The 14,463-nt window shown below is 37.6% G+C and overlaps 1 protein-coding gene across 1 annotated transcript in view; it reads left to right on the plus strand.

Annotated features, from left to right (window-relative positions):
- csmd3b (CUB and Sushi multiple domains 3b) overlaps positions 1–14,463 on the plus strand; it is a 236,710-nt gene that overhangs the window by 192,471 nt on the left and 29,776 nt on the right. The window contains exons 45-53 of the mRNA XM_038725460.1: positions 2,561–2,641; positions 3,536–3,649; positions 3,793–3,981; positions 4,247–4,405; positions 6,783–6,971; positions 8,163–8,348; positions 8,761–8,955; positions 10,099–10,272; positions 12,027–12,200. Of these exons, the coding sequence (XP_038581388.1) occupies positions 2,561–2,641; positions 3,536–3,649; positions 3,793–3,981; positions 4,247–4,405; positions 6,783–6,971; positions 8,163–8,348; positions 8,761–8,955; positions 10,099–10,272; positions 12,027–12,200 (1,461 nt within the window). The remainder of the gene's footprint in view (positions 1–2,560; positions 2,642–3,535; positions 3,650–3,792; positions 3,982–4,246; positions 4,406–6,782; positions 6,972–8,162; positions 8,349–8,760; positions 8,956–10,098; positions 10,273–12,026; positions 12,201–14,463) is intronic.

Consider the following 14,463-nt stretch of genomic DNA (forward strand, 5'->3'; position numbering starts at 1 on the left):
GTCTGCATCCATCTACTGTCAGTGTCAAAACATTTAACTCCAATTATCAAGTTTGCACTGCATTCTTTGACTTGAAGATGTGAAGAATTGTGAAGAATCCCTTATGTGCTGACCATTAAAAGGGATAATGTGTTGTCTTTCATTGAAGAAAGCTTGAAATGGTATTCTCTTACCTTTTTGGAAAAGCAGGAACGTCTGCATATATGTAGTATAGTAACTTGCATACATTTAAGAAACTCTCATAATGTTTGGAAGCAGTCTAGTATGTAATCTCTAATGTCTATGAATATGACATTGTCTAACATTTAGATATAGATATACTATAGTGTCACATTATTACATTGAAAGTATACATTTTCATTAGTATGTGTATAGTCCAGTGTTTATGGTAGGTACCTCACATGTCATTACATAAACATAGCCAGATTTTGTATGCTTAAAGTCATTACAATGTCATGGGCAAATCATTAAAAGTTAATACCATAATTTATTTTGAAGTAAAAGATACCAGGGTTTCTAAAAGTTAAGAAAATGGTTTCGGATGAACCTCGTGTACTCTTGAGAGCCGTCATAATGCTTTGTCATCAAACCAAAAATACTTTTTTTTTTCTGAAAACCTTTTTATTTTTGCAATGCAGTGTTTTCACCAGACAGTAAAGAAATGCTTCTTATATTCCACATCCTCGTCAGAATTGTTAAGTTCTGAAAAGTTGTGGTTTTTTTTGGATTGTTGGAAGTTTTAATTTGACAGAATGGCTTCTAATGAGTCTAACTTTATGTACTTTTTTTACCCTTCGCAACACAGTTTGTCATTCCTTGCCTGAATCTCCCATCCCACACACACACACACACACACACATCCATGTGAATATGCATGTACCACTGTATCTTCCACCATCTCCCTCATGGAGCTTGTATTTGCTTCTCCTCAAAAGTTTCTGTTCATTGCTCTTTAGTGAAAACATGTCAAATAGTTTTGTTTAGTTTTTTTTGTTTTATTTTAGCAGGCTTTCCTTATGCAGACAGATGTCACGTTGTTAATGAATTTCTCGTGGCAGGTTTTAACTGTCAGCTGTCACGCTCACACAGGAACAGTTCCATCTGATGGATTCGAGTTTATTTTCAATTTCTGCGTTATTGGAGGATGTGCAGCAGGGAGTGACAGGGGAAGATGGATAAGAGGGAGCGGGGTGACATGTATGGCAGTGGTTATTAGCATTATTTTGTCACTTCTGTATTATTAGACAATAAAACAAGAAAGTCTGGCAAGAGTGAAAGGTAGGTAACCACAATGTGAGCGGGTAGGACACTCTATTTCAGTGTGTGTGGAGTGTAAAGATGACTTAAATTATTAGTTAATAAATGCAGAATTTGTATTTTGTCAGCAGGAAATTGTCAAAATAAGGGACAACGTTCCTAAATTTCTTCTTCAGTGTACTTCATTGACACCGCTGATATTCAGAATGTCACAGTTTGCATCTGAGACAGCTGCTAAAGTGCAATTTTAAATTTGAAATGCCAAATAAACCCCAAAGGAAGCATCAATCCGATGTTTGGGGATGTTTATCTATGTCATTGTCTATTTGTTTATGCATGTGGGTCAAGGTTCTGAATGCAAGTGCTTCATTACGGAGACAAGGACTATACAGTGGTGGATAATGTTGTCATGGACGTGAGACTGAGAAAACTAATGTGACATGAATGTGGAAGTAGCTATAAAAAAAGGTCTTGGAGCTTAGTGAGATCAATGACTTCTCACAGTGAACCTCTCCCCTCACGCACAGGCGCATAGACGTAGCTGCACACACACATACACATGCACACACACAAACATGCACACACATACTGGCACACACGCCTAGACCACAGAGCTTTGATATGCATGAGCGCAGGAGATACTATTGGCAGGTCTCATTTTCATGTCAATTTCATCCTGACTTATAGCCCTCAGCCCTTCCTACCTCTCCCTCTCTCTGTCTGCGTCTGTCTGTCTGTCTGTATTCAATCTCTCTCTCTCTCTCTCTCTCTCTGTTAGTGAGTGATCTATGGTCATGCGGTAATATTGATTACAGCCTTCAGCTCAGTAGCTGTGAAGTCGGTTCCTTTTTTATGATTCAAGGCAGTGCTGTATCTGTGTAGCCGGCCTGTTTTTGATTCCATGCTTTGTTGACCTGACCATCTGAACTTAAAAAAGTGAAGTCAAACTGAAACAACAAAGATTAAATAAAACAGAATAAACCAGAGAAACCAGGTTGTGTCACTGTTTGGTTTTCTAAAGATTTCTCGCTGCAACTCTCGGGGCAATTGTTACAGGCACAGACAACTGGATGCTTACACATTAGTGCACGTAGACCAGCAAGTTCCATTTAAAACATTTAGAACTGACTATATGCGACTTAAATATGTGTAATACATGACTTTGGAAGCATTGGAAAGAAAGATTTTCCCCTGTCTTGACCAACCCAGTTTAGGTTTACTGACCACATTTCCTCTCACACATTGTTATCTAAGGTCCCTCTGTTTGTCCTCTCTCTTCACTCTGCTGTGTCTGTTCTTCTAGCCTACCAATTAAGGGTTTGCCAGCCTCCTCCAGAAGTGCCCAATGCTGTCATGCTGATGGAGGATGGCGAGTTGGAGATAGGTGAGTTGCCTGCCTGCATGCACTGCCTCTAGATATGTCAATTTGATGGAAGGAAGGACTTGAGTCTTGTGTAACTTCCCAGTACCTAACATGGGAACCAATATCATCTTCTCCATATTTTTTTTTGATACTCATTTAGTGTACACAGTGAATACGGACATGCAACACTCAATGTAAATTCACTTGGTTTTGTCAGTGCAGATAATGATACAGTGTACATAGTGGTGGAGGAAGTATGTGGAGGAAGTATTTAGATCTTAACCTTAACTTAAATAGATAATAAAAATAGCCACACAATACTACACAACACAAATACTCCACAAATCCTGCACTGAAAATGTTACTCTAGTAAAAGTACACAAGAATCATTATACATGTACTTAAACTATCAGAAATAAAAGTAAATGATCTCTCTGAGTGCTTTATGATTATATATTAGATTATTAGGTTATTATTGCTGATCCATTAATGTCTAAGTGTGATTTTATTGTTAGAGATGGGCAAGGTGAAACTGATTTTAACAAGTTTATTCACCGCTGGGTTGTCTTTATTTGTTTTTCCTGTGTATTGTTTTTAATTGCAAAGTATATTGGGAACATGCTGCATGGTGATTCTGCACTTCAAATAAAATTTAATGATAAGATGATCATATTTTTTCTATGTAAAATCTTAATTTGTAAAGTGACTAGAGTAGTTGTCAAATGAATGTAGTGGAGTAAAAAGTACAACATTTTTGTCTGAAGTGGAGTGGAAGTATAAGGTGATCCAAGTTAAGTTCAAAAACCTCAATTTAGTGCTGAATTTTCATTTCACCACTGCCTGTATACTATATCCATATATACTATATATATCAACATTGCTTTCTAACCACTGATTTTGTGACATGATCACCAGGTGACATCATCAGGTACAGATGCCATCCTGGATTCTCATTGGTTGGCAGTGAAATTCTAACATGTCGCCTAGGAGAAAGACTACAGATGGATGCACCGCCTCCAACATGCCAAGGTGTGTGTATGTGTATGTCACTACAATAGCAATAGTTTTAATGAATATTTCAAATAGTTGATATTGACAACACCGAAAATAACAAAAATAGTGCGTACCCGTTTAACAAAAGCATTTCCCTCTCTTCATTCTTCTGTCCATAGTCCAATGTCCTGCCCACGATGTGCGATATGACTCATCAGGCGTCATCCTGAGCCCTGGTTGGCCCGAAAGCTACCCTAACCTCCAAATGTGTTCGTGGAGCGTAACTGTAGAGAAAGGATACAACGTCACCATTACTTTTGAAAGTTTCCACACTGAGAGAGAGTTTGACGTGTTGGAGATTTTTGATGGTAAAAAACATGCTCAAAAGCAGACGCTGACATGCAGAATTCAGCTAGAGAAGTTCAGTATTTGTTAGAACACACACACACACACAGGGACACACTCTTGTATCGAAGGTTTAAAAGTGTTAAGAAACTGGACATATAATATACTCTATACTCTATACACAGAACAAAATAACAAATGCAAATTGTTTTATCTCAATCATTGTCTTTGTCTCTCTTTCTTTCTCTCTTCCTGCTTTTCCTCTGTCTCTGTCTTGATCTCCCTCAGGTCCAACAGCCAACAGTCCCACTCTGGCGACGCTGAGCGGTGACCTGCCAACACCCTTTAACCTCACAACCTCTGGTCACCAGTTCCTGGTCCGCTGGTCTTCAGACCACGGCACAAACAAGAAAGGCTTCAAAATTCGCTATGTTGGTGAGTACCAAAGTATGTATCCCAACTTTATTTTACTACTACTTTATATCATCATAATGCATGTTAATAAGGAGGTTGACAGAGACAGACAGAAAGAAAACTGCTTTGGCAACGTTGTTTAAATGAAACATTCATTCCAATAAAGCACACTAAACTGAACTGAGCTGAAAGACAAAACACATTCTGAGTGAAAACGCTAGGAGGAGTTGTTCAACCTCAATGTTGTGTCACCATATAGACAATAATTTGTGCAGAAATTGTGAAGGTTTTTCAATTCGTAATTTTGTGTGGAGAAAGTCCATTTAAAAAAAAGATTATCAGTACCTTTATGTCACCCATTTTTTTGTTTCTTAATCTTTAGCTTACGTTTTACTACCTCACTTCTGTCTGTCTCCTGAAGCAGTTTACTAAATTGCATTATGGGTTAGTTCTTAACTTTTATCATACAAGGAAAGCTTGATGAGCACAGATGCTGTTTTACAGCAGTCTTTGCATTTAGGCAGTCTTGCACCTGGGCCTGCTAAGTATAACTTTAGGCTGACAGGCATTAAGCACCTTCACTTGGGTAATGAGGCTTGAGGGCTTCATTCAAGGGCTTTTTTGACAATAAAGGGAGAGGAGACAGTATTTCCTGTTTAGGTTGCTTTTCCACTATACACCATCTCGTCAGGAGGCTGTAGCTTTAACCTTCAAAATACCACTGTTCTGTATGATGAATTATATGCTGAATAAGAACAGAAAAGCCTCCCAGAACTCTCACACTGAGAAACCTCCTTTGGTAATGTAGCTGTGATTAATGTGGGCAAGGATTGTTAAATATATGTTGTAAGCGTACTAATATCATGGGTCAACTTCGTAAATGTTTGTGAAATTTTTTTCACTTCACTACAATTTGTCCGGTATTTTGCAACAAGACAAACAAAAATTCTAAGTTTTTAATTACAAAGAGACAATTCTAACATTATGATGAAAGTTTCCTCATTATTAAGACATACCAACTTAATTTGTTTTAAGAGTAAACTTTGTTATTTAATTATAAAAAATGCCCTTGTATGATTGAAATCAGCATTCTAATACTATAAGTTTTAAAATATACTATACTGAGCCTGGATTGGATCTGATGAGAGCCAGCTGGCTGCTTTGCCTGCTGGTTTGTTGAAGCCAGCATGTAGGGCACTGATTCAAAACCTTTAGTGCTTTTTAAAAAAGCTCTGTTATAGAGCTTTAACTATATAAAACAATTTTTTTTTTTCCAACGCAAGGAAAACACAGTAAAAAGGAACAATGCTCACTCACTAACTCTTGAGTGGTGCTTGGTGATTTTGGCTCAAAAAGCCACCTCACAGATGATACTGCACCAGTGGCAGACTAGAAGGACATATAAAACAGACGAGAGTTACAGGCCAGGCAACTTGCCCAAGTCAACATCTAACTGGACACAAGCCTGGGTAATCTTTGCATGCTATGACTGAGGAACATAATGAAACTGCTACTGGTAATTTATCATATGAAATACTGACATCAGTGTATAACAACCCATATCTGCTGCCATATTCAGGATGCCCATAATCTATAAACTTAGACAGTGCTTAACTTAATGGCAGTGTGTCCGGTGATGTCTGACATCTGCTGTCACTCTGCGCATTGATTGTACAATATGAAAGCTCTGCCGAGAGAGACTTATTATTTATTTTATTTAGCATTCATGCAGCTTGTCGGATAGAGTGCAACTGACTCAAACACTTGCTTTTTTAAGACGTGCTGGAAAGGTATAATCAATTATGAATGTGGTCATTAATATTTCTGAACTTTTTGTTTAGTTTAGTCTAACAAGTGTTTTTAGATGTTGTACTTGGATTGATCCTACTCCATCTCATGCCTCTAATAGCGCTGTTTAAAATACACAATCAAAGCCATAATTGTGGTCAGTGAAAATGATCATTTACTGATAAAAAATTATACATTTGCCATTAGTCCATTTTGTCTGGGCCTCCTATTATGTCATGAAAATAGTAGTGACTTATATTAATGAATGTTTTAGGAAACTATCACAATCTGCAATTCCATGACACCAGACTGCAAGTCAGTAACACTAAATCCTTGTAAGTAAGACATTAATTACAATACAGTTAATGGTTATAATAGTTTACACCTGCATGCAGACATAAATTCAGTCTCAGCAGTGATGACTGAGGCACAAACATCTGTTTTGTATTGTAGTAAAAATACTAAAGTTATGGTATCACTGATTACTGTTGCCATCTGCCTTGATCTTTACTGTTAATTAGGTTTGTTTTTCTGCCTTGTTGCTGTTTTAGTGGCAGTGAACCATAGTACCGCACTATGTGAAGTCACATCAAATCTTTTAATTCTGTTTCCTCAACTCCAGCCCTGTACTGCTCAACCCCAGACTCTCCGCTCCACGGCTCCATCTCCTCTCAAAGCGGCGGCCATGTTAACAGCGTGGTACGCTGGGCCTGCGACCGGGGTTACCGTCTCATAGGCAACGCCACAGCAACCTGCCGCCGCTCATCACTCGGCTACCACGCGTGGGACTCTCCTGTACCTGCGTGTCAAGGTGTGTTTGTTTGTCTGTGTATGGAATGTGTGTATACTTAAAGCTAAACTGAAATATTTTGACGTTCATTAGAATAAAAATATTAGCATAGTTTTATTAGCTACAACTCATGTAAGCTAGCTTTGTTATTGATGCAGATTCCCAGTGTTGAAACATAAGTCCTTGCACCTAAGACATTGATTAAAGAAGATCTCTCAGATTAGCTAGCGGTGACAGTGACTTGTCCTTCCCTCTGTGTCCTGGTCCTAAGGCTGAGGTGCAAGATTAAGGTTGTGATGCTGGAATATTGCAGCTCCTTTATTCTGCCATGTTACCAATACCATTTAAATTGAATGCTTATTGACCTGATGGCCAATAAATTTAAGTTTATTTCTAACTTAATTTGTAGCTAATGTACCTAATACTGTTAAAACAGTAAAACTGACAGATTAGATGTAGGTTATGCTAGAAAACTTTTTTTTTCGTTTTAAGCACAATTTATTCTTTTTTCTCTAGAGTAGATATATTCTACATTCAAGTGAGTAAAATGCATGATGCATTGTTCATATAAAGGGGGTTACAATATGTGAATGTCACATGTAATTGGTACCCATTTGCATAGAGAAAATTGAACTTCTGGTTAGTTAAAAAAACAACTATTATTTTCACCTAACTGTTAGTGGCTTTTCTTTCTCTCTCTCTCTCTCTTTCTTTATGTGTATATTCAGAATATACTATAATGTGGCCCACAAAGACCTAATGATATTTTAATATTCTACCTGCTATTTTCTAATCCCCATAGATCAAATAACCATAGGAAGGCACAGCTCGTAGCTGGTATTGATAGAAAGTCAAATGAAGGATGTATAGCAGATTGTCGACACTGTGTAATTACACGGTGCGGTGCTCTACAAACCAGTCTATTTAAAACCACAGTGGACTGTGGAGCAGCATGTTCAACAAGATGGATGCATTTTGTTAGAACTAACTGGAATTGGATATCAAGCATCTCTTGATTGTATATTTTTAGTTTGATAGCTTCATTGTAGAAAATATTTGGGCTTGTTTACAAATATACAAAACACTCAGTGGCTTTGAATCCCCCAGAAACATTTTAAACAAAGTGCGCATCAAGCTTCCCTACTTGACAGACCTAAGTACGCATTAGGGTTTCTGTGTCTTCTTAACCAGTGTGTATTTGTCCTCCCCTAGCTGTCTCATGTGGGGCACCCAAGGCTCCTATAAATGGCGGCGTTTTAACAGCTGACTACTCTGTTGGAACAAGAGTTTCCTATTTTTGTAACGATGGGTACAGACTGTCCAGTAAAGAGCTGACGTCAGCCATCTGTCAGCCTGATGGAACATGGAGCAACCACAATAAGATACCACGATGTTCTGGTTAGTAACACATAGATATCAATGGAATACCAACAATATAAATACCAAATCTCATAGAGTTACTAATTTGGACATAATTAATAGTAAAGGCACAAATGCAAACACTGTCACTACAGTGGGGATTTCATTGCATCAGTTACAAAAAACAAATCATAAAATGAAAAAAGGATATACTCGTTTGTAAGCAACATATAATTACAGCTATGAGTGGCAGCCATGTTTGGCTAGGACATTGTTATTTAAATTGAGTCATTATTATGCATCTGTGAGATATTTTACCAGGGTTTGGCCCCACTCTCATCTGGCTAATTACTATCTGATACAAGTGGCAATTGTGTTTTTAAATTTTTTTTAAATGTAAGCAAATTTCATGAGGCTTTATTTTATCTTTACACTCTTTCTATCTTTGTAGTGGTGGTATGTCCCAGCATTGGGTCGTTTTCTTTAGAACACGGCCGCTGGAGGATTGTCAACGGCTCGCACTATGAATACAGAACTCGCATTGTGTTCACCTGTGATCCAGGATACTACAGATTAGGCCCTGCCCACATTCAGTGCTTACCCAATGGTGTGTGGAGCTGGAGAAATGATAGGCCGCACTGCCAGGGTGAGTAACAAAGACATATGATGACTACGGCAACCAGAAGACAATATCAGCAATGAGCTAGCCATTAATCACATATATACTGTATATAGAATATATAGGCATTGGGAGAGTAAGTATTTACTTTGCCAAATTTGCCATTACCAGTAGATAATAATGGGAATCATTTACTCTTTCATATGTTTAATAAAAATTAGGGGTTATTTGGGGTCTGAGCAGTAACTTGTCCCACCAAGAAATGGCACATAACCCCCTGTATAACGGCAAATCGTTGCTTTTACACTTCACTCTCTGCACGGATTAAACAAATCGAATACAACAGAATAATTAGTGACCTTTAGAGGTGCTAGCAGGCAGATTTTGTTGTTATCTTTCGACAGTATCTGGCTAAGTGTTTCCCCTTGTTTCCAGTCATTGTGCTAAGCTAAGCTAACTGGCTTGACTGTATCATATTTAATGGTTAAATGTGAGATTGGAATGAATTTTCTAATCCAACCCTTAGACAGAAATGTCAAATTAAGCATTTGAATTCAAACCAAGAGACCTCAGCATATTTTATGTACTTCTTAATTACGTCTGCCAGTTTATGAGCCATGACAACAAAAATTACTGACATCAGGCAGCACTTTGGTATTTATAGTATGAACAGTTGTGAGTATGGAGCAGGGGGTAACACAACTAAAAGTGCCTTTTTTTAGCAGAAAAAAAATTGCTTTAAAAGCTTCTCATTTCAAACGTGCTGTTTGCTAAGTATAGGTGTATTATGTGTTTTTTTTTAATTTAATTTCTAGTCATACATGTAATGATGACTGAGTTACTGTACAAAGAAAACATTTTGTTCTTCAAATCCATGCTCTTCCCTGAAAGACCCTTTTTATTTTTGTAATTTCTTATTTTTCTTTGGGGATTCCATGACATTTTGAATCGATGTTTTTTTTTTTCTTTAAAAAATGCTGTGACATTTGAAAATGTACTGTGATTTTCTTCACCAGTCATTTCCTAGAAATGAAAGGAAAAAAAAACTATTGGTACCAAATTTATGGGACAGCTCACCGGCATTGGTAGCATTCCTCACTGAAAGCAATTAACTCTACCAGCTACTCAAATTTTCTGCTTTTAAATTGCTTGTCTTCCTCTATGTTTCAGTTATATCCTGCGGTGAGCTGCCATCTCCACCCAATGGGAAGAAGATTGGTACTCAGACGTCATTTGGTGCTACAGCCATCTTCACCTGCGAGCCCGGCTTCATGCTGGTGGGGTCAGCTGTCAGAGAGTGCCTGTCATCTGGGCTTTGGAGTGGAACGGAAACACGATGTTTAGGTATATACCTACTAGAACCACTAATGTATTCAAACATGCAGTATATATTACAGTGTATCTAGAAACTGTCATTTTCTGACTTAAATTTAAGGCTTAGGACACACACACATATACACTCACTGAAACATCGATAATTGGAAGGGGAGTTTGAAGGATGTGATTTTTCAAGTCAATCTAATGAGGACAGGTACCAAAGGTACGCACTGTATGTGCCCTCCATCTCTCATCTGGCTGCCCAGCTGCTTCCACCTGACCTCGTCCACCTCACAAGCAGGACTATCATGAGCAAGCTTCTGCTGATCCTTCGGTTTGAATGGTCTTTTTTTTGTTGTTGTTTGTATATAAGGCAGAGAAAATAGCTACTTTCTTCTGTCAGTGTGCCAGCCAGAGGTAACAGATGTTATGACACGGTGCTGTCACTTCTTCATGAAGCCTCAGTAGAAACAGCGCTTCCCAGAATACTTCACAGACTGAGGGGGATATGAGATGCAATTTATAAAGGAAAAGTTCAATGAAACTTAACCTAGACTGATGAGGAGGCATCATTCTGTCAAAAAATAAATAAATTGAGCCCTAAAAAAGTGCTATAAACAGCATTTTTGTTCAGTAACTTTTCTTATTATCCTTCAAACTGGAACTCACTTTACTGTACTTGTTTTGCTTATTTAAAATGATCTGGTTGTAAAATGACCATTTCACAGTCGATCATAAAACAAATCAGTAAAGACATTTAAAAATATTTGTATTAATATTATATTTCCCACTGCCTGCATACAAGTTGAAGCACACTTGAAACTGTGTGGTAACTTTCTGAAAACAAGTTGAATTTTGTGTAAGTTCAAACTCATGTCCTTTCTTCAGCACACAACTTTCTGCAACACATTCAAGATAGCAAAGTGTGACTCACTTGAGTTATGCCCTTTAACGCCAGTAATCAACACCTCAAAGACAATGTGAAAAGACAACGGTGATGTAAGGCAACCTTTTCTCTTCCCATTCTCCCCCACTTCCCTGGCTGTCTTTGAAATTGTTAGCATTTACTGACATCAGGGACACAGTGCAGCTTTTATCTTCCGTAAAGAATTAAATAAATGCTCAATCCAAACTCTATGAGAACAGAAAATACACATGTCCTCTACTTTGTGAAATGCTTTGTAAAACATCATGCATTAGCACTGTGCATTAAATTGACCACTGGGATTGAATCTGATCAGTAAAGAGGCCCACAAATCCTGTTTAGTTTTTTGTCACCAGTTAAAATATGATTCTTTCAAAGAACAGTGGCATATTCATATTAAATTAGATCCTTTGAAGTTAATGCAAAGAACAGCGACACAGCTGTGAAACTGTAATAGGGGGTAACTGACCATCCGAGCCTTAACCGTAAAATGACAGGCGATCCAATTTATGACAGAGTTACTGATATTTTGTGAAGATAGAGTGCTTGTGGTGCTCCCACTTTGATGTTTCATCGGATGTGTTTGCTCAGTCACAGGTCTCATACACAGGATAAAACAGGTTCCAAGCTGCAATTCCCATGCTTTCCAACATTTTAATGTCCCACAAAATATCTGTTTAAAATTCCCAGGCCTGATTAAAATATAACTGGTTTGCTGATTGTATGTATGCACGAAGATGTTTGCAAAAAGTCAGCACAACAACAATAGAATATTTAAAGCAACATTTCGGAGACAAGCTCTTGGACAGTGTTACCCATAGTCTGAGTCCTCTGTGTCTCTGCCTGTGTCTTTCAGCTGGTCACTGTGGGATCCCAGAAGGCATTGTGAATGGCCAGGTGATAGGGGAGAACTTTGGTTACCGTGATACCGTCGTCTATCAGTGTCTGCCTGGCTTTCGACTAATAGGCTCATCAGTTCGAATATGTCTCCAAGACAACCAGTGGTCTGGACAGCTGCCCGTCTGTATATGTAAGGAAAACACACAAGCGCACATGCACCCCTGATACACCGTAACTAACAAATCATCCCAAACCTTCTTCTACACATATCTGCCTCCTAGACACCTAGTGGTCTGAACAGCTGTCAACAAAATACAAACACTCACATACTGTACACACCCACATACAGACTGCATTAGTCTTTACCAAAACCCTGTGTGACCCGAACCCTGTGTGAACACACACTCAGCTATACTCACTAACTCACACTGACTAGCTTGGAAAACACACCACTTTACATGTCCATGTATGAAAGGTTCATTAAACACACTCAAATGAACAGTGTGTGGGTTAGTGACACAAATTCCAAAATCTTCTATCCCATTAATGATGATGATCACCTGCAATCAAAACTAGTTTTATATGCATTGATACATTTCACTGTTTGTTAGATACCAAATTATTGTCATTTTAAATAGAGGCAATTTGAGTATATGGTTTATTGTCCTCAGCATTTTCATTAGAATTTTGTTTTGTTTTAGAAATTTATTTTCTATATTGTATTTGTGGTGTTTTATTTGTGGGGTTGAAGAATCACTATTAAACATCTTATAAATAACTTTGGAGGCATAGTAATGAAAATGGCCTTATGTCTGACAAATTAAGTCATACAGTATTTGTAAGGTGTTGCAGTGGGATTGGCATTGGAGCCAACAAGTCCTGATTGAGCAAAGTAAATCAGCCAAAGGAGGAAAATGGTCTTGGAAACTTGGTTCGACGTGGTTTTCATTGATAATGACGGAGAAGAGTAGATCAAATAGATGTTTGCCAACTGTCTTAAAATTAGAAATACACTGATGGTCATTGACATCCTTCTTTAGATCAGGACAAGGCGAGTGTAGCCTTGGATATGATGTGATCTAGCACATCATTAAAAAGCCGCCTGAAGTCATATCTTTGTTATGGTTCAGTAAAAATTCAGGGAATGTTAACAGGAAATTACCCTTTGGGGTTTATGCGATTGTGTGAGCATTTGCATATGTATGTGCTGATGCGTTTGTTAGAATTATTTTCTGTCTTCTCAAAACTCAAACTCAAAACGAAAAGACAATGAGAGCAGAAGACTCTGAGCTTTACAATTGAATTTATAACACCAAATGACAATTGAAGGCAGGGTTCCTTGTCATTGCATGCTTACACCATGTGACCAACACTGAGTTGCAGAATAATCTAGTTTTATAAAATGAACAAACAAAGACCTTCATTTTTTGTCTTCCTCTCACTTTTTTTTTTTTAAATAGTACTCCACCAATTTAACATTGCACTGTTAACATTATCGGACTCACGATGAGCAGTTAAAAGAAACATTAAAATGGTTGTCTTTTTTTATTCCACTTGTTCTTCTGTCTTGTCAAAACCTGGCACCTACATTACCCACAATGCAACTTGCGATTTGGATGTGTTATAATAATTATAATAATAATCTCTATTTATAGAGCACTTTTCAAAACAATGTTACACAGTGCTTTCACAACAGCAAAGACAATAAAACACATCAAACTAATAAGATACACGGTAAAAGCAGGAAGAAACTTAAATTACAGAAAAAAGAAAAATAGATTAATTATTAAAATCAACTAAAATCAGGAAAGGCTCTCCTATAAAAGTATGTTTTAAGAGGGGATTTAAAAGAGTTCAGTAACTCGTTTTATTAGTACCAGCCGATGTAGCTGTCTCAAGCAGAGATGAGGAGCAGCTTCAGATACACGGACTTATCCACACCCCCGGGTTTTTTTCATTTTCAAATTTGTAGTCTTCAGGCTGACATTGGTTAAAGTCACATCATTTGAGCTTTATACAACTTTTTTTTCACACAAGTGGTAGTACTACCCAATAACTGAAAACAGACATATTGAGTTGTGCTCGCCACTAGAGGACCTCTTTTTCTGTGAAGTGATAACTATAAACGCCTGATAGGAATACTGACAAAATTGATTTTGTCATTTAAAATAATACAGATATTTAATCAGAAAAAAATTACTAAATATTTTGTAACAGCAGTGTAGCTAACTGTAACATTGTTTATGAACACAGCACCGAGGTCTCCACCAAGGGAGTTTGTCTGGTAGAGCTGATAAACCCCAGTCAAATTTTATCCAAGGGTGGAAAAGTCCAAATTAAAACAGGGCAATACAATCATTTAAGCTAAACCTTTTGTTCAAAAGTGATTCCATACTGAGTAAAGCCTGCTTAAGGTTTGTATTTAGAGAAATATCTCTGTCTTGATGTATTCA

Source organism: Micropterus salmoides, unplaced genomic scaffold (assembly GCF_014851395.1).
Source record: "Micropterus salmoides isolate LMB-PRFRI ecotype aquatic unplaced genomic scaffold, ASM1485139v1 Ms_hic_scaffold_17, whole genome shotgun sequence".
Classification (NCBI taxonomy): domain Eukaryota; kingdom Metazoa; phylum Chordata; class Actinopteri; order Centrarchiformes; family Centrarchidae; genus Micropterus; species Micropterus salmoides.